The sequence below is a fragment of the Pristis pectinata genome, chromosome 20 (genome assembly GCF_009764475.1).
Source record: "Pristis pectinata isolate sPriPec2 chromosome 20, sPriPec2.1.pri, whole genome shotgun sequence".
NCBI lineage: Eukaryota > Metazoa > Chordata > Chondrichthyes > Rhinopristiformes > Pristidae > Pristis > Pristis pectinata.
The window spans coordinates 30,058,704-30,077,781 of NC_067424.1; the positions used below are offsets into that span (position 1 = coordinate 30,058,704).

The 19,078-nt window shown below is 40.6% G+C and overlaps 1 protein-coding gene across 4 annotated transcripts in view; it reads left to right on the forward strand.

Moving 5' to 3' along the window:
• Positions 1–92: 92 nt before the first annotated feature.
• Positions 93–19,078, forward strand: part of LOC127580981 (bcl-2 homologous antagonist/killer-like) — a 36,448-nt gene continuing 17,462 nt past the window's right edge. Inside the window, exons 1-2 of one of the 4 annotated variants that reach the window (XM_052035016.1) lie at positions 93–215; positions 8,714–8,842. In XM_052035016.1, the coding sequence (XP_051890976.1) occupies positions 8,752–8,842 (91 nt within the window). In that variant the 5' untranslated portion in view covers positions 93–215; positions 8,714–8,751. Of the gene's footprint in view, positions 216–4,378; positions 4,622–4,647; positions 5,207–8,713; positions 8,843–19,078 lie in introns of those variants that run through there. The other 3 variants (XM_052035017.1, XM_052035014.1, XM_052035015.1) reach the window with 3 other exon arrangements.

Consider the following 19,078-nt stretch of genomic DNA (forward strand, 5'->3'; position numbering starts at 1 on the left):
CGCCGATTGTGGGTTACGTGGGACTTGACGCGCATGTGCGAGTGAACGGATTTATGGGAGTTGTAGTTCCAGGCGCAGCCTCCCGCTATATCCCATGATGCAGTGCACATTCGGCATGGAGACGAAGCTGCGAGCGGGAGCTTGGACCTTCTGAAGGCTTCTGGTGCTGAGAGGCGGCTTCACTGGAGCAATCGACGACGGACAACGCTTTAAAGGTGAGATCAGTGATCGAGGAGCATTTCGAAAAGCAGTTAAACATCTGGCTACTTGGAGAACTTTACATAGGGGAGATCTGTTGTGGGGCGAGGACTCCGGTTTGGAGGAAAGGTTGGAGAAGGCTGAGGGTTCAGTCTTCAGAGTGGAGAAGGCCGAGTTACAAGATATTGAGGGCTCCAGAGAAGGTGCACGTACACACGAATGGGTTTGAGCACAGACTTTCCTGCCTGCTACTGCCCTCCCACCCACATCTGCCTTCCCACCCACGTCTTCAATCTTCTTGCTATTATACACCCCAATCTCCTTCCTTCTCCTCACAGACGCCCTCTTCCTCCCTTTCTCCACCCACGATCTTCCCAGTTGAATCTCCTTACCTTCATTTACACATCCCTCTGTTCTTCCTCTGAGCCCCGTTCATGCACGGACACTCTCTTCTCACTCAGCACAGGGGATGGCCAGCTTAAAGAACAAGACAGTGGGTACAGCTTGAAGGGTAAACCAGAAGGGGAACACATCGTCTTGGTTGGGGTGGATTTTGCCTTCACAGGTGAGCTGGTCTGGCATCTCGGGTGTTTTCCCCTGTGGGATAAGTGAACACGTTTGACCCTCCAGCTCATTCCAGCACCAAATTAGCATGCTGTGGTCATTAGTACATATACCTCGATCCTGGAAGGTATGGATGAGGCCTTGAGGGGGTGGGGTGGGAAACCCTGGCTGTTATTTCCAGAGGGATGCAAACATAAACGTCTGGGGTGACTTTAATGTCAAGGCTTTTAAGGATGCAAACATCAGTGAGACCTAATTGGTAAACAGGGAGTGGGGAATGTTATTTCTCCTTATGATAAAATGCTTGGAGCACAGTCTTGTCATAACCACCCTGTTTCATTGGAGAGCTGAGCACAAAACCTTGTGGTATCAGTTCCAATCCAGGCAGTGGAACTGTTAGGCTATGTCATTGAGCAAGAAACTGAACGAGAACTGATCTATTTCTTTTGAGAAAATAATCAGGGCGATATATTTTAAATAATAGATGGAGGTATTAGAAGGGAATTGAAGAGAGAATTTTTCATCAAAGGGGTGTTGTGGGTTTGGAACTTGCTGCCTGAAAGGTAGGGTGATGGTGATCAGAATCCAAGCCACTCAAACAAAATAGCCAGAATAGAAGATTGAGGTTGCGCAATGTGATGACGTATTTTGGCTGTTGCACATATTATACTGTAGATAACAAATATGCAGATAATTACCAGGAATGTGACATCAAGTTGAGGACATTCATTATAGTTTATAAATAATACAGTAATTCTGTTCAGACTCATTAGTACCATTATTGTGAAGCACTGAGAGGTGCAAAGCTTGACTATCTCTGATTTCCCCTCTCTGATCATCTGTTGTTTCTCTATAACTCCTGTTTTACTAGTCCTAATACTTTCTTTGCTCTCCCCTCCAATCATCTTTCTTCTTCCCCCCCCCCCCCCCCCATTCCAATTTTTGCCATTCAGCAAACCCCCTTTGCCCACATCTTCCTGCTCCTACAAGCTTTGGACTGCAGGCACCAAGTAGGTAGTATGTGGTATGGCATTGACCTAAGTGGAGGGTGTGATGATGTTTGGGTTTCCCAATGAAGAGGGCATGCATACAGTAATGCATTTTTTGTCTGCAGTTTTCCAATGATCTGATCATTTGTTAAAGATGAGTTTTGTGAACCAGGGTTTTTTCTGGAGACATTACTCAAGGACACAGTCCTTCACCTGAGCCTGTGCTGAGAAGATGTGGATGTACAGTTACCCAGCTGAAAGGATGATGGAGATCGGAACTTTTGCATTTAAAATGTACTTGGATGTGTAATGAAAGCTTCACAATTTGCTGTCTTACACAAAAGGTTTAGCCTAGATAGGCTGCCTGCATTTTGGGCAGACATGATAAGCTGAAAGGCCATGAATGTCTGATTCATACGGGTAAAAGTCAAGGGCTGTATGATTTGGAGCCCTTCAGAACAGGTGCTACCTTAAATTAAGCTCCCTATTGCTGAAGCATTCACAACTGTGATTAGCTCGAAGAGCTGAGTGGATGATCCATCTCTGCTTCCTGCTGAGATCCTCACAATGACCAGCTGATCAGCTGATTTTATTCCCTTTGTGATTTAAATAAAAATGCTGAGAGCATTGGATACAATATTGTAAAGAACTGCCTATTGTAAAGAAGTTCAAAGATTCATTACCTTTTTGGTGAAGAGATTTTCCTTTCATTATGTCCTGAATAGACAATGCCATATTTTGAGATTGTACCCCTGGTTCAAGACTGTTCTGTCTTGAATGACATGACTGTCACTTATCTGCCCATGTTTGGACATTACCTAGGTCTTCTTACATGCAAGTGTAGTCTACTACAATTCCAGAGGGATTGCAAATAAAATTGATCAGCAGCAAACATCACTACTTATGACCTTGGAAAGAAGGTCTGTTCTCTGTCTATCCTGATCAAGTAATCTTGTGTTGTTGCACATATTCCTGATTTTCCAAAAGGTGAGACAGCTCGGTTGCCTTATTTAGGAAGGATATAAATGTGTTGGAAAATGTTCAGGAAAGGTTTACTAGATTATGATTTGGAATGGGTGAGTTGCCTTTATGAAGAAATGTTCAACAGGCTAGGCTTGAATTTACTTGTATCACTCTTCTAAACTCCAGTAGACACAGGTCTAGGCTATAAAACTCTTCCTCATACAACAACTTGTCCATTCCAGGTCTTAGTCCAGTAAACCTTCTCTGAGATGCTTCCAACACATCTCCTTAAATAAGGACACCAATACAATACACTGTATTCTTGATGTGTCACATCAACACTCAATATAACTGAAGCAAAATATCCCTCTCTTTTGCATTCATTACCCAAGGAATAATAACATAGACAGCAAATGCTGGAGCAAAAAACAAACTGTTGGAGGAACTCAGTGGGTCAGCAGTACCTGTAGAGGGCAATGGACAGTTGATGTCTTGGGTCAAGACCCTTCATCTGGACTGAAAGAGTAGAGGGGAGATGGTTAGTATAAAGAGGGATGGGGCAAGAGCTGGCAGGTGATAGGTGGATCCAGGTGAGGAGGGGTGATTGACAGATGGAGTAAGGTGGGGGAGGGAGGGGTGGAAATGGTGACAGAGGCTGGGAGGTGATAGGTGAGGCAACAAAGGGCTGCAGATGATAGTATCTGATAGGAAAGGAAGGTGGAGCAATGAACCAAATAGGAAAGTGGTTTGGACAGATGGGACCGAGGAGGAGGGTGTGGGTGATGGGCAGATGGAGTAGGTGAAGGAGGGGAAAGAAACTATGTGATGGGGTCTGGGGGTGGTTGGGTGTGTGTCGGAGGTCCTGGATAGATCAGGATAAGTGAGGAAAGGACAGGTGGGAGTACGTTATCTGAAATTGGAGAATTCAACGTTCATGCCATAGGGTTGTTCAGCCAGCCGAAATACAATGTGTTGTTTCTCCAGTTTGCAATAATGTTTATTTTGCAATAACCCTAGTCAACAATTACATTTTGTGAACTTTTCTAATTACTTATAATCACATTACTTTCGAGTCATGCATTAGGACACCCAGGTCCATCTGTATCATAATACATTTTCCCGCATTAAACTCCATTTGCTAGAACTTTGTCCAGGAATAACATATCTATCCCTTCGTAGCCGACTTATGCACTGTTCAAAACTTGCTTTCCTACCTTTACTATCATTATGTCATCAGTAAAGTGTATATAAATACGCCGTTTTATATACATTAAGTTGCTTAAACCTTCGATAATCACAAAATTAGCATCAATCTTACGGACAGGCGGTGACTTGCGTGTGTACCAACAAAGGTTTTTGCTAATAAGATTTATCACTTAATTGAGCAGGGTTCTGGATAACTTCCCAACTTTTATTTTACAGCAAAAGTTTCGCGGCACTCGTTTCGTTTTTTTTTAAATGCATTTTTCCGGCTCCTGTTCTGGTTATGTAATCACAGGCTCTGCTTTCTCCAGGTACAGCTTTTGTTTTTGGCTGTTTTTTCTGCCTACGGCCAATCGGAATACACTTGTAGGCGGGAGTTTGGAGTGGATGGGGTCAATCATTGACGTTGATGCTCAGCTGTTGCTGGTCTATGGTGGCCAATGAAAGCACTTGATGCTCTTAGTTTGCGACGGGTCAGTTCAGATCGCACCCGGAAACAGAACTGGGGGCTGCAGGTTGTATGTGGTTGCATAAACATTTCGGGGTTGCGTTTCTTCTTTCAGCGCTAGAGAGCTGGATTAAAGTTTCGAATCGGGGACTTGCGAAGTTGTGCGGGAGCCTGGAGATTTGACCTGATTTGTTGTTCAGCCAGCTGGTAGACAAATAGAATTTGAAATCTCGTACAGGTGCCACCGCTGGCTCAGGTGAATTGGTTTTAATGGAAAGAAGCGATGGTACATTACTTTCTAGCAATAGCATCTCAAATTGGTTTGCTTGTCTTTTTGGTAGTGCGTTGTGAGCATTAATCGCTACTCGCCTCTTATATTTTTTGAATTAGGTTTTTGATAATACATATTATAAGCCAGGAAATTTGGCGAAACTTTACTAAAAGGAATTGGGAGAAAATTTTGAGGGAGAAAATTTTGAGTGTATCTTCGTTGATTTCTAATGATAAATTCTAAATGTATCGGAGATGTAATTGCATAAAAATTGTTTGAAATTGTATTCAAAACAAATTTTGAATTTTTTTTAAGTGCTTGGAAACAAATTAGAAAACAATTAGAAAAAACAAAAACAGTATTTACTGTTTCTAACTGAATACTGGGCTGACCAGAGGAGTAGTAATTATGATGGAATTTTTTGAGCCACTAAATTGAGCTGTATTGAAATTAGAACTGTAAGATTGGGGTATGGGGAAGTTTGGTATCTTACCTCTACTGTAAACTCCAAAAGAAAAAGCTGAAATCGTCAAATTCTAGCTACTTCCTCATTGGATATGACTTTATATGGTAATAGTTAATTGAAAATCTTTCTTATTAGCTATAGTGTTGCTCCTTCACTTCAGAAATTTCCTTCAGCATTATTGTGTCATCCTGATGTGAAATTCAGACATATTTCTGATACTTGAGGTCCATATTTTCTCATATCCTTACACTTCATTATTTGTAGAATGCTTTTGGATATCCCAACCCTGATCTTGAAAGGTGCTTTATAAATGCTAATCTTTCCTGCTGATTTGCATTCTGTTTTGTAAAATGCTTCACAAAAACCCATCTTTTTAATTTTTGTGACTTTCTAATGGTGACTTGCATGTTAGTAAATGTGAATAATTGGTAGTAAATGTGAATAATTGGGCTAATGTAAATCTGATATAACTAGAATTACAACTTTAGTTCCAGGTCTGTGAACAAACTTTGGTGTTATGAGTAAGTTGCTTCAGTTGGAATAATATCAGCACCACTCGACCATTTGATACTTGTATATAAATTTCAAAATTGAGCATGTAATATTTTTATACTCAAATTATAACTTCTTCCTGTCACTTAGAATTTTGTAACTGCTTTAAACTACAATCTATTCCTTTGGGTACTTGTAGTTTCCTAGCTTAATTGCTGTAGGGAACTTAAACAACATGTCCATTGTAACTTTACATTATTCTACATTAATTCTTGGGTCTATTTTCTGCAGTAAAATCTAATGAGAGAGTAAGGTGATTGTTACATTTTGTGAGGAGAAAATGAGTAAAGGGACTTGAATTGGTGCTCCAAGCACTTAAAAAAAATAGTAATCTTTAGCGGGATGCAGTGGTAAAAGTGCAGTGCTGCTTCTCTGAAGGCAATTGTTGGAACTAGCATGTGCACATTTAAATTTTAAAAAAAATCTGGAGTAGCTGTTCAGTATTATGTCATTCTTAATTGAATGATTTGTAAAGTTGTCTTATTATTGATCCATGATAGTAAGTAACTTTAAGTAATTTTAAAAACGAGTACAGAAGCAAGTATTTTGTTGCACTTGTACAGGGTCTTCATACGACGCTATTTTAAATGTTGTATGGAGGTATGATCTCTATCTGAGGAAGGATGTTCTTGATGTGGAAGGAGTATAGTGAAGTTTAGCAAAACGGATTCCTGCAATGACAGGACTGAAGTACAAAGAGATTGGGTTTATTTATTCTAGAGTTTAGAAGAATGAGAGGTGATCTGACTGAAATCTATAAAATTCTATCACGACCAGATACAGGGAAAGTGTTGCCAATTGCTGTTTTTTGGGGGTTGGGGGGGGGGGGGGAAGGGATGGTGTTGGGTCCAGAAATGGGGTCACGGCTTCAAGGATATGTGGCATGCTATTTTAACCAATATTAGAAGAAATCTCTTTACCTTGATGGTGGTGAATCTGTGAAATTCTCTACCACAGAAAGCAAAAGAGGCCATGACATTATATCTACCTCCTTCATCAAAACATTTATTTTTCATGCTAAATGGATTATGTGGAGAAAGCAGGAGCAGAGTACCAAAGTGAACATCAGTTATAATCCTGTTGAATGGTGGAGCTGGGACCAATTACCTACTTTGTTCTATGGTTCTATAATCACGAATACAATTGACACATTTGATGGAACTATCATTGCTATTTCAGTGCACTATGATAGGATGAGTGCATTTATACTTCTGTTAAAGCATGACACTATCTTCAAAATGACCTATTGTACCTTAAAAGGACAGCAGCTTTATGTATTAAGATAAGATAATGAATGCCATTTGCATAATGACTGGTCTAATACAGGGAATGCATGTTTTTGGCTTTCCCCGTTTAATAATGAAGAGTGGTAAACGTTCCTAGCTAATCCAGCTTGTAGTGCCATTAAACAGCACTTTTTTTGTTCTTTTTGTCTTGGTAACTAATTTATGCTGCTATGTTTGCTTGCATTTAATGATTTGTATATCTTTGTCTTGATTCTTTCCTAAATGTTAGAGCAATACTTAAGATTGGTCTTACTTTCTCTGGGCAGGAGCAAGTAGGGACCCAGTGATAATATAGAGCCATTACATACAAAAGTACTTTGAGATTATAGAAATAATACTGTCATTAATTCTGGACATTTTTTTTATCTATGAAGGCATTTTAGCAGTTGTCCTTTTTCCAAGATGTCCCACAACATCATACCTTTAGAAATGGATGAAGCAATCATGCTCATTTACTTCATCACCACAGGCATGGTACTTGAGAACATTTAGCATAAATTGTGGGTTATTTGCAATTTAAATGCCATGAATTTTAATTTCTAAGCCATTTTCCCCACAATTTCCACCACATGACCATATTTAATAAATAGTTTAGAGAACAGGGAATAAAATGGAGATTGGAAGAAAAGATAAAAGTAACAGAAGAATATTGTTTTGTACATGAAAAGTGGTTGGGGTCAAGAATGCCAAGCAGATTCAACTGTAGGTTTCAAAGGGGAATTAAGTATCTGAAAGGAAAGAGTTTGCAGAACTCTGGGGAAAGAGGGTGAGAGTTGACCTAGCTTGATCTCATTGAACATGTATAGCCATCTCAAGCCATAATTAGTCTGTAATTGGGGGGACTTGCGCTTTTTTGAATAAGTTTGGAGAAATGCCCTGAAAATTGGAAATGCTCAGAGTACTACCTTTTTAAGATGCTTGTCCTGTTAATGAACAAAAATTTTGTTATGACAGAGGTTTATGAGGAGTATAATCATTCGAGAAAACTGTTGGAGAATTGTATTTACAATACACATTAATGGAGTAGGAAGCAGACTGCCTTTCTATCCAGTTAGCGTAACGCTATTACAGCACCAGCGACCCGGGTTCAATTCTGGCCGCTGTCTGTGAGGAGTTTGTATGTTCTCCCCATGTCTGTGCGGGTTTCCTCTGGGTGCTCTGGTTTCCTCCCATGTTCCAAAAAGATGTACTGGTTAGGAAGTTGTGGGCATGCTATGTTGGCGCCAGAAGCGTGGCAACACTTGCGGGCTGCCTGCAGAACACTGTACGCAAAAGATGGATTTCACTGTGCGTTTCGATGTACATGTGACTAATAAAGATGTTTTGTCTTATCATATTAGTTTGGATACTGAATTAGTTTGGATACTGAATTTGTGATGTGAAGTTTATATGGTTGCAATTTCAGATAGTGAATTTGTATATTGGAAGTATAAAATATTTTGCAACAATCTTGTTTTTCTGCTAGACTTCCCCTTTGCTAAGGGTGTTTACTTATTGCTGGGCAATTGTTCTTTATGCTGGTATATTTATCACCAAAGTTTGTTGCTTAAGCTGAATGGCAACTGTTGGCTGACTATTCACCTGCTTGAAACAGGTTTGCAGTAATACTCTTCCATGTGTACATATACAGATTTTTTTCTTTGGAATTTCATTGGCAATGTAGTGTTGAGTATTTTATTTCATCTCCTTTCCTCTGTCTTGATGGCAAGTGAAAAATGATAGGAAGAAGTAGCAGATGTTTCCCTTGTCCTGATTTATAACTTACTGTTTCAGGAGGCTAATTGCAGCCGTTTGGCTCCCTGGGCTGCACCATGGCTTCAGGTGGCAGTGATGGAGAACCTTTTCGAACAAACCCAAACAAAACACACAATCACTGTAAAAGCACATCACAGCATGTAACTGGTGAGTGTTGGCCTTTTATTACAAGTAGTTCTGCTGTAACATGATAGTTGCCTTTGTAAGAAACCTTGTTATAGAAAGTTGCATTATTAAAAACAGTTGTCATTGGTGAAAAGGTGGGTTAAGGGCTAAAGTTTCAGATTTGCAATAAGTTTTTTTTCTGCAGTATTTTCAAAAATGTGTTTTTAATGGTTAAGTTTCTGCTACTGCAAACTACAAACACTAAATGCTGCATGTTACATTGTTTAATAAAATATGCTTTAAGTGTCAATAGAAGTGATGGCTTGTCAATTCCCAGTGGCCTCCTGTGGTGAAACATCCTGTGTTCTTGAGAGACAATGCCTGTCTGATTACTGCAGGGAGGTTGCATGTAAACAGTCCGTTTTACAAGAAATTTTCCTCAGAAGGTTTTTTTCCTGCTTGTCAATTTCAAAATAACTGGTAGTTCTCTAGTTCCTGATCAAAATCATATTATAGCTAAGTGGGAATCTGGAATACATATAGTGTTCCCTAAGTTATCAGTCACATTATATCCAATGTGTGTTTATGGAAATGTGTTATTGCACAATAACCTGTAATTCTGTATCTAATTCTACAAATGTATAGCAAATGTTAATCCACTGCAAGTAGGTAAGAGTGAACAACCTATGTTTCCTGATTCAACAAAGGTAGGGGAACATACAAGGCACCTGCTTTGTAAAAGACGACATTAAGAAATTAAAACAATAGTATAGTTTCATCTGGTTGATTAATCTTGTGATTTGTGTGTGGTGGGGTTGTTGAAATCTACTCTAACATGTTAAAGTCAGGTGTCTATGCTCAATTGATGACTTCTCCTGGTGACCATTGCTGATTTTCAATTCTTGTATTGCTGAATACTTAATTGTGGAACTCCATTTGTTCTTTTACCTTAAGCTGCTTGAATTCTGAACATAGGTGACACAGATTGGTGTCCACCAGACATAGTTGCTGAAGGCTTATTATAGGCATTTAATCTGTTTGGAAGTGTTGCAAGTCTGGTTGAACTTGTTCTTCCATTGACCATCTTGTTTCCATTGACCAACTCCACTCGTTCCTCTAGATCAAAGGTGTAACTTTGGGCACTTGCATGTACCCAAGCTATGCCTGTCTTCCTGTGAGTAAGGGAACAGTCTTCGTTTCAGTCCTACCTGTGCCCACTCCCTCAACTCTTCCAATATATCGATGCCTGCATTGGTGCTACTTCCTGCACTCAAACACAGAACTCAACTGATTATTACTTTTGCTGCCAATTTCCACCCTGCCTTCACCTGGTCAATCTTTAACTCTTTCCTTCCTTTGCTAGATCTCTTGACCTCCATATCAGGTGATAGACTGGCTACTAACATCCATTGCAAACCTCTGACTCCCATAGCTATCTTGAATACTCTTCTGCAACCCATAAAGATTCTATTCTCTCACTTCCTCTGTCTCCACTTTATTTGCTTCAATGATAAGACTTTCTGTACAGGTGTCTTTGAATGTCATCTTTCTTTCTGAAACATGGCATCCCTTTTACCATTGCTAACAAAGCTTTTGACTGTCTCTCATCCCTTTCCTACACCTCTGCTCTCACCAGTTCTTCTGGGACAGAACAGGGAAAGAGCTCTCCTTGTCCTTGCCTTCCACCCCACCATTCAGCAGATAGCTTTCCACAATTTCCACTGCCTTTAAAGAGATTCCATCATCAAACACATCTTCCCTTCTCCTCTTCCAGCATTTCACAGGAACTGTTCTCTTCATCACTTCCTGGTCGACTCTTTTGTCCCCACCAACCACCACCACCTTTATGGCACATCCCTTGCAACCACAGGTGATGTAATTCTTGTCCTTTCACGTCTTCCCTTCCCATCATCTAGGGACCCAAGCAGCCTTTCCAGGTGATGCAGCGATTTACCTGCACTTCCAATCTAGTGTACTGTGTTTGGAGTTCACAATGTGGTCTCCTTCACATTGGTGAAACCAAATGCATATTAGTTGATTGCTTCGTGGGGCACCTGCATTCAATCCATAGGGGTGACCCTGAGCTTCCTGTTGCCTGACAGTTTAATTCCTCATCCTACTCCCAATGTGGCCTCCTGTACTGTCACAATGAGGCCCAAGGCAAGCTCAAAGAACAGCACCTCATTTTCCATTTGGGCACATCACTGCTGCCTTTATTCTGTATTGAATTCTACAACTTCTGGTAACTTGATTTCTCACTTCAGATCAGTCATCCTTCTGTAATATTAGCTCAGCTTTTTTTTCCCCTTTCCTTCTCTGGGAGTGGAGGACTTGCGCAGCTTGACCTACTGGGCTTGTTCTTCTGCTCTGCATTTTGCAGCACTCATTCTTTTGTCTTATGTTCTCACCCTCTAGCTGCTCCCATTCACTCGTTGTTTTGATGAAGGGACTCTGATCTTAAAACGTTCTCTTCCCATGGATGTAGCTTGACCTGCTTAGTACTTCCAGCATTTCCTGTTTTTGTTCTACGAAATGACCTCTGCAGTACACCTCAACCCTTTCAATGTTGGTCCATTGGGCCTCTCGGCTCCTGTGACAGGTGACCAGCGACGTGGTGAGTTATTTTGATGAGTCATTGAACTTGTGCTGAAGCTTGCTTTGCTGCTAAAACCTGAAGTGAAAGCTGCTTTCGTGGGATTCTTATGATTCTCCTCCAAATGTTTACTGTTCAGTCACGTGGTTTTGGTTTCTGTTACATTCCACTGTTTACAGTAAGGCCAGTGATTTGTCAGCTGGTTGTTGTAGAGTAATACAGCACAAAAACAAGCCCGTTGGCCCATGTGTCCACATCAACCATCAAGCACCCAGCCACACCAATTACATTTTCCCATCGTATCTCCAGTTCTCCTGTCACCCACATAGGCTAGCAGTAGTTTACAGTTGCAAATTAACCTGCAGGGTGTGTGGCAGGAAACAAGAATACCAGGGAGAAACCTATACAATCACACAGAGAACATATAAACTCTATACAGAAAGCACCTAAGATCAGAACCAAACCCAGGTCTAGAGCTTTGAGGCAGCAGTGCCTGCTACTGTGCTGTCTTTTTAATCTTTGTGGATTTGTAAGAGATCTAAGTGACACATGCTAAAAAAGCAAATGGTCTTGGTTCAATTTTCAAAAGAAAAATACTATTGCATCTTTATCCTTTTATTAACAAACAATGTACAATGATTATGGATTTGCTGTTGTAGGTAACATTCTAGAGTCCACAATTCAAATGGAAATGAGTTAATAGTTGGAAAGGATGTGTTAATTGGAAACAGTAGACATAGATTTGTAAAATGTATGCTGACTACATTATTAATTTGTTTCTTGGTTTGTGCAGAGAAAGGAAAATATGGTGGGTGTTCTCTAATTGGATTTTCAAAAGGGATGGTATGGAAGAATATAACTTGGGAGGTTAGGGAACAGAAACCAAAGAACAGAGATTGATATGATATGTATTTATGAATAGTAGTATGCCTCTGAGGTGTGTTTATTATTTGTCTGTATATTTGTATTTATGAATGGGCAGTCAGAAAAACAAAACAATGTGGAGCTATGCAATAAGAAATTAGAAGGCAAGTTGGCAAAGTGGACAGATATAAAAATGTGAAATAGCAGAATTTGGGAGTGGGGAGTGAAAAGAATTCAGTCTTGAGCTATGTAAGGTTTTGGGATGTACTTGTAGGAAGACTATACAAGGCTGGTTGTGGATTTTGTACTGCAGTACATAAACTCTGTTATCACTGCATTTACAGTTACAAGATCATGTGTTGTTAATATGACATGTTTACTTGTGTCCTTGCTAACTGCATAAACTAAAGATTAGATTTGGGTCTGGACAGATCAGAATGACTAGTATCAGCTAAATTTGAGTAGCTACCAGAGCCATTTTTAGGTGGGCAGCATTTACTTCAATAACTACTGCAGTGTGGATTCAGAATATCATCTAATTATTTTGATCCAGCATCTTTCAATTCCAACCTTAATTTTTTTTTATTCATCTTCAGACACCAGCACTGTTTTGAAATTGTGAAATCTAAATAACTCAGACACTTTAAATGTGAACAGGGATGCAAATATGGGAAGAAAACAATTTATTTACAGATTGAGAAAGCAGATGAAACTTTCCAGTTCAATTTCAACCCTGCTCTTGCCTTTGCATGATTCACCTGTCTTTTCTCTTCCTTCTTCGGTACCTATTTCAGAAGATAAGTTAATGACCAACATCCATTACAAGCCCACTAGCTTCCACAGTTAATTTAACTATATGCTTCTCATACTGTTTTCCTGACAGAATTTATTCTGTTCCCCTAGTTTCTCCATCAACAACATATCTGTTCCAATGATGCCACCTTCCACATCAGTTTCTGATGTGTCATCTTCCTTTCCTTGAATGTATGTTTCCCTTGATTGAAAGGGCTCTTGACTCTGTTTCATTTTCCTCCCTTCTGATCTTGCCTTTCTCATAATAATGATGGGGTCCCCTTCGTGTTTGAATAGTGAGGATGAACACAAGGAGATCTTCCAATGTGATGCCACCCCTAGACAGATTTTCTTTCTTCCCTCATGAATATTCTTAAATTTCAGTCGTTCATCACCAATATCCACCTACCCTCATGACACTTTACCATGCAGCAGATGCCACACCTACTCAATGACTGTCTTCCAATAACCAAGCAGCCATTTACTTTAATTCCTGACATGGCTTGCACTATTTGTTGCTCATGATGTGATCTTTTCTACATTGGGAAATCTAAATGCAGATCAGGTATCCCCCTTGGCAGAACACCTTTTAAATCTCCCAACCTGTTTCCCAGCTTGTAGCTGTTCATTGTTCTAATCCTCCAACTTGCCTCCAGTCTGATCTCTCTGACGGTTCCAACGAACAGAATTCAAGACATGAGGTGCACCAGCTTATTTTCTGACTATGTATATAGTTTTGGATATGACATTTTTCAGGTCTTGGGCAACATTTCATTGTTCAAGGGTGCCTTTAGCACCCTCTTTCACTGGCTCATTGCCCACTTATTGAACCTTTTGTGCCCTTCATTCTATTACAAGCCTTTTTGATCTCTCCTTCCTCCTGCAGCCTCTTTCCTCCCCACCCCACACATGCGCACACTGTTTCCAGTATCTTTTGTTTTATTTCTATTTTCTACTAGCATATTGGTTTTGGACTAAATTGGATGTGTTTTGTTATTTCTGGGTTTGATGTTTTCATGGACAAATATTAGTTCTATAAATTGTTTATGACAGTATTTGTTCAAAGTTTCCTGGTTAAAAATAAGATATTTTACTTCCCCTGTGGGTCTTGTGCTCCATTGTCTACACTGGACAGTCCCATCAGTATTATTTCATGAATGCTTGCTATTGTTTCACATAGGAGTGCTTGTTTACTTTTAGTGCCACATTTAACAACTGCCCAGTGGTTTCTTGCACTATGTACACCCTCTTGATGAAAAGTTTTGATTTTTTGGTCATGCAGTGAATCACTGCACATAAGTGATGTTAATTTAACCATCCGTTGATCGTTTCTTTCTTCAAGAAATGTAAACAGCAGATAATGCAAATGTCTCTCCTCATCTCTTGGAGATTTCATACAGAAGTTTGCAATACAATCTTCAGACAATATCTCTCGGGTGTCAAATAATGTTTGAAGCTAATGGACACTGTTGAAGCAGTGGTGTGGCTTTGTGTGTACAGTAGAAATACTGATTTTTAGGAAATGGATATTCATTATTTTCTTGCACAGATTTTCTTCAACTTGTCATTATCTTTGGAATGGTATCGTCTGGTGATCACTCTCAATTCATGCTAATTTCCTTGCTATGGTGTTTTTTTGACTTGTTGTCCATGTATTAATCCTTGATCACAACAAAGCTAAGTTGAATTTAATTGCACGATTACAGATGTAAGTTCATAATGCTTGCATGGAACATTGCTGCAGGTGTATTGATAGTCTGAAATATTTGAGATTTTCTTCAGTTTTTATCAGCATAATCTGGATACTGTGGATGTTGGACTTTGGATGAATATCCACTTTCAATATTAAATCCTTTTCTAAAACAAAATTTCTGCATTGTATGATATTTTGGAATATTTACAGATTGTATGTTGTCAAGTATGACAAAACTTGGTGCACTGTGGGTTACAGGATTCTTGGATACTTTATGAATGAGTAGTTCTCCATGTAAATGGTTCAGCTGCTAAGAGGTCGATTCTACTGGCAAGCATTTTGTATGTTTTTAATGATTTTCTTCACAATGAAACAATGTGGGACTACTCTTCAGACATTTCAGATATCTTGCTGCTATCTTAGTGAATCATCACACCCTAAATCATTCTAGCAGGTTTGCTCTTGTTGCTGTTCTCCAGATTATTAGTCCAATGAAACCTGTAAGCTTACCTTTGGTAAATACAACACAAATTGAATCAGAATCTGGTTTAATATCACTGAGATGTTGTAAAATTTGTTTTGCAGCAGCAGTACAGTGCAAGACATAAAAGTTACTTTAAGTTACAAAACTAAATAGTGCAAAAGAGGAATAATGAGGTGGTGTTCATGGACCATTCAGAAATCTAGTGGAAGGGAAGAAGCTGTTCCTGAATCATTGAGTGTGGGTCTTCAGGTCCTGTATCTCCTCCCCAGTGGTAGTAGCGTGAGGAGGACATGTCCTGGATAGTGAGGGTCTTTGGTGATGGACGCTGCCACTTTGAGGTGCTGCCTCCTTGAAGATGTTCTCAATGGCAGGGAGGGTTGTGCCCGTGATGGAGCTGGCTGAGTCTACAACCCTCTGCAGCCTCTTTCAATCCTGCACATTGGAGCCTCCATATAAGGCTGTGATGCAACCAGCCAGAATGCTCTCCACCATACATCTGTAGAAATCTGCAAGAGATTGGTGATGTACCAAATCTCCTCAAACTCCTAATGAAGTAGAGCTGCTGGCATGCCGCCACCTTCATGATTGCATCAATGTGTTGGGCCCAAGATGAATCCTCTGATATGTTAATGCCCAGGAACTCAAGCTGCTTACCTTTTCCACTGCTGATCCCTCAATGAAGACTGGTGTGTGTTCTCCTGACTTCCCCTTCCTGAAGTCCACAATCATTTCCTTGGTCTTGCTGACATTGAGTGCGAGGTTGTCATTGCAACACCATTTATGTCACTCCTGTACGCCTGCTTGTCACCATCTGAGATTTTGCCAACAACTGGTGTCGTCTGCAAATGTATAAATGCCATTTGAGCTGTGCTTAGCCACAGTCATGTGTAGAGAGTAGATCAGTGGGCTAAGCACGCAATTTTGAGGTGCGCCTGCGTTGATCCTCAGCGAGGATGTTACTATTGAATCACTGATTGTGGTCTCCCGATAAGGAAGTTGAGGATCCAGTTGCAGAGGGAGGTACAGAGGCCCAGGTTTTGAAGGTCGTTGATTAGTACTGAAAAGATGGTGTTGAATGCTGAGCTGTAATGGATAAATAGCAGCTTGATGTATATTGCTGTTATCTAGGTGATCCAAAGCTGAGTGGAAAGCCAGTGAGATTTGTGTCCACTGTAGACCTATTGTGGCAGTCGGCAAATTGCAGTGGGTCCAGGTCCTTGCTCAGACAGGAGTTAATTCTAGCTGTGACCAACCTCTCAAAGCACTTCATCGCAGTAGATGTGAGTGCTACTGGGTGATAGTTGTTGAGGCAGCTCACCCTGCTCTTCTTGGGTACCAGTATGATTGATGCCCTTTTGAAGCAGGTGGGAACCTCCTACTACAGCAGTGAGAGGTTGAAATGTCCTCGAACACTCCAGCCAGTTGGTCAGCACAGGTTTTCAGTACCCTGCCAGGTACACTAGTGGGGCCTGACGCCTTGTGAAGGTTCACCCTCTTGAAGGATTTTCTGAAATCACAGGGTTGCCAGATGCTGTGGGGATTTACACAGGTGTAATGTTATTCTCTCTTTCAAGGTGTACATAAAAGGTATTGAGCTCATCAGGGAGTTGAGCATCACTGCCATTTATGCTGTTAGGTTTCACCTTGTAATGGCATGCAAACCCTGCCACAGCTCTCGTGTGTCAGATTGTGTCTCTAACTTCATGGAATTGCCTTATCGTTCTCATGATGGCCTTCTATAGGTCGTACCTGGACTTGTAGGGTTCTGGATTGACAGTCTTGAATGGAGGAACTCTGCAGGTCAGGCAGCATCTGTGGAGGGAAATGGACAGTCAACGTTTCAGGTTGAGACTCTTCATCTGGCACCTGTTGCTCCAGATTTCAGTATCTGCAGTCTCTTGTCTTCATTTGGTAAATGCAGTTGTTCAATGTTTCTGGTTTCAAATTTCAATGTAATGACTTGAGCTGCACACTTAACCACCTTCAGTGAAGACTTGCAAAGTCTTCGTTGTGGTAGTTTCCAGTAGCTTCTTGGTGTTACGAACCAGCAACAAAAGAAACACTGAGTCATGATTCAGTGTTTAAAAACTACTTCATTAATAGCTACTTATGATAATAAGAAAAATAAAAGTAAAAAATGTTAGAAGTAATAATGTTAGAATCTTAAACATTAACCCCAAAACTAAACTTGTTGTGTGTGTGGCAAACTCTCAAACTCCAAGTCCAAGAATGGTTCTTAAAGTTCAGTTCAGCAAGCCATAAGGTGAAACATGAGCAAAGGCTTTTTCAACAACCACCGTTGACTGAAGACAAAATGTAGATGTAGAGAGAAAATAGAGTAATTACAAAATCCAAACCGTCCACTTTGGAACCCAAACGACACCTCAGTGTTTACTCAGCAGTGACCACTCCACAGCATCTGCCTCACCCCGAAAGGCTCTGGAATCGTGGCCGTCCACCCAAATACCTGTTTCCTTCTACAGGTCAACAACAAAGTGAACTCCACTGCTTCGTTCCGAAGTACCTGTGACCCCGAAAGGCATCCGAGATGTGGCTGTCCACACAAATACCTGTTTCCCTCTACAGGTTAACGACAAAGTGGACTCCACTGGATTCTTCCAAAAATCCATATGTGGATTGTAGTGACAGGCACAGTTATTGTTTCTCATCCATCGATAGAGAAACTAGCAGGCTGGTCTTGCTCGCGCTCTCCTCTGACTGCTCCAAAAACGTCATTACGTCCTTTATCTTTTGTTGACATAAGCACAGCGCGCGCGCGCACACACACACACACACACCACTATGCTCTGTCTTAAGGGGACATTCACCAATAGTAACCTAGTCTGTAACACTTGGTGCTTGCTTTGAGCTGACATACAGTAGGTAACACAATATTTAAATTAACTTTATTCTGTGTTTTGAGCATTGGCTGATAATGTGCACTTTTTATATTGAAAATTCTTAGCCACTCAAGTTCAGATGTATTTGATTCTCTGCTGACCTGTCTCTTAACCTTCTTTCTCCTCCCCCCCCCCCCCCCCCCCCACCTCCAGCATTGAGAGTTTCTCTGAAGCATCAAATCATCACTCAATTCTCCCCTTCCACCCCCTTCTTTGTTTCCCTCAACACTATTTATGACCTGCAACTTGCCTCCTGCCATCCTATTAGTTCAGGTTAGTCAGCAATCTGGAGAACTTAAGAAAATAGGGAGTAGTAGGTCAACCTGCCTCAAGCCTGCCCTGCCATTCAGTATGATGATGGCTGCTGTGCCCCAGGCATCATCTCTTCTGTGCTAGTTTTCCATGGCCCTCTATCTGCTGATCTTTCAGAAATTTGTCTACTCTATTTAAATTCCCCCAGTTATCTAGCCTCCTCTACCCACTGGAGCAGAGATATCAACACCCTCTGTAAGAAGTTCCTATGTACCCCTGTTTTAAATAATGGCCCCCTAATCTTGTAACTATATCCCCTTGTTTGAGACTCTCCTACTAGAGGAAACATCTTAACATCTACCCTGCCATGTTCCCTAAAGATCTTGTACATTTCAATAAGATCACCATTCATTCTTCTAAACTCAAGAGTATTGATCTGATTTCTTTAGCTGTTCATGATATGGCAGCCCTCTTCTAGGAGTTGGCCTTGTGAATCTTTTTGGACTGCCCTCAATTCAAGTATCTCCCTTTCCTAGGGGAACCAAAACTGTGCACAGTACTCCAGATTTTTTTAAAAATAAGATAACAGAATTAAATTGGAAACCAAAGTTCTAAAGTGATGACCATGAAGCTACTGGACTGCTGTAAGAACCCTCCAGGTTCAGTAATGACTTTCAGGAAAGGCAATCTGCCATTCTTA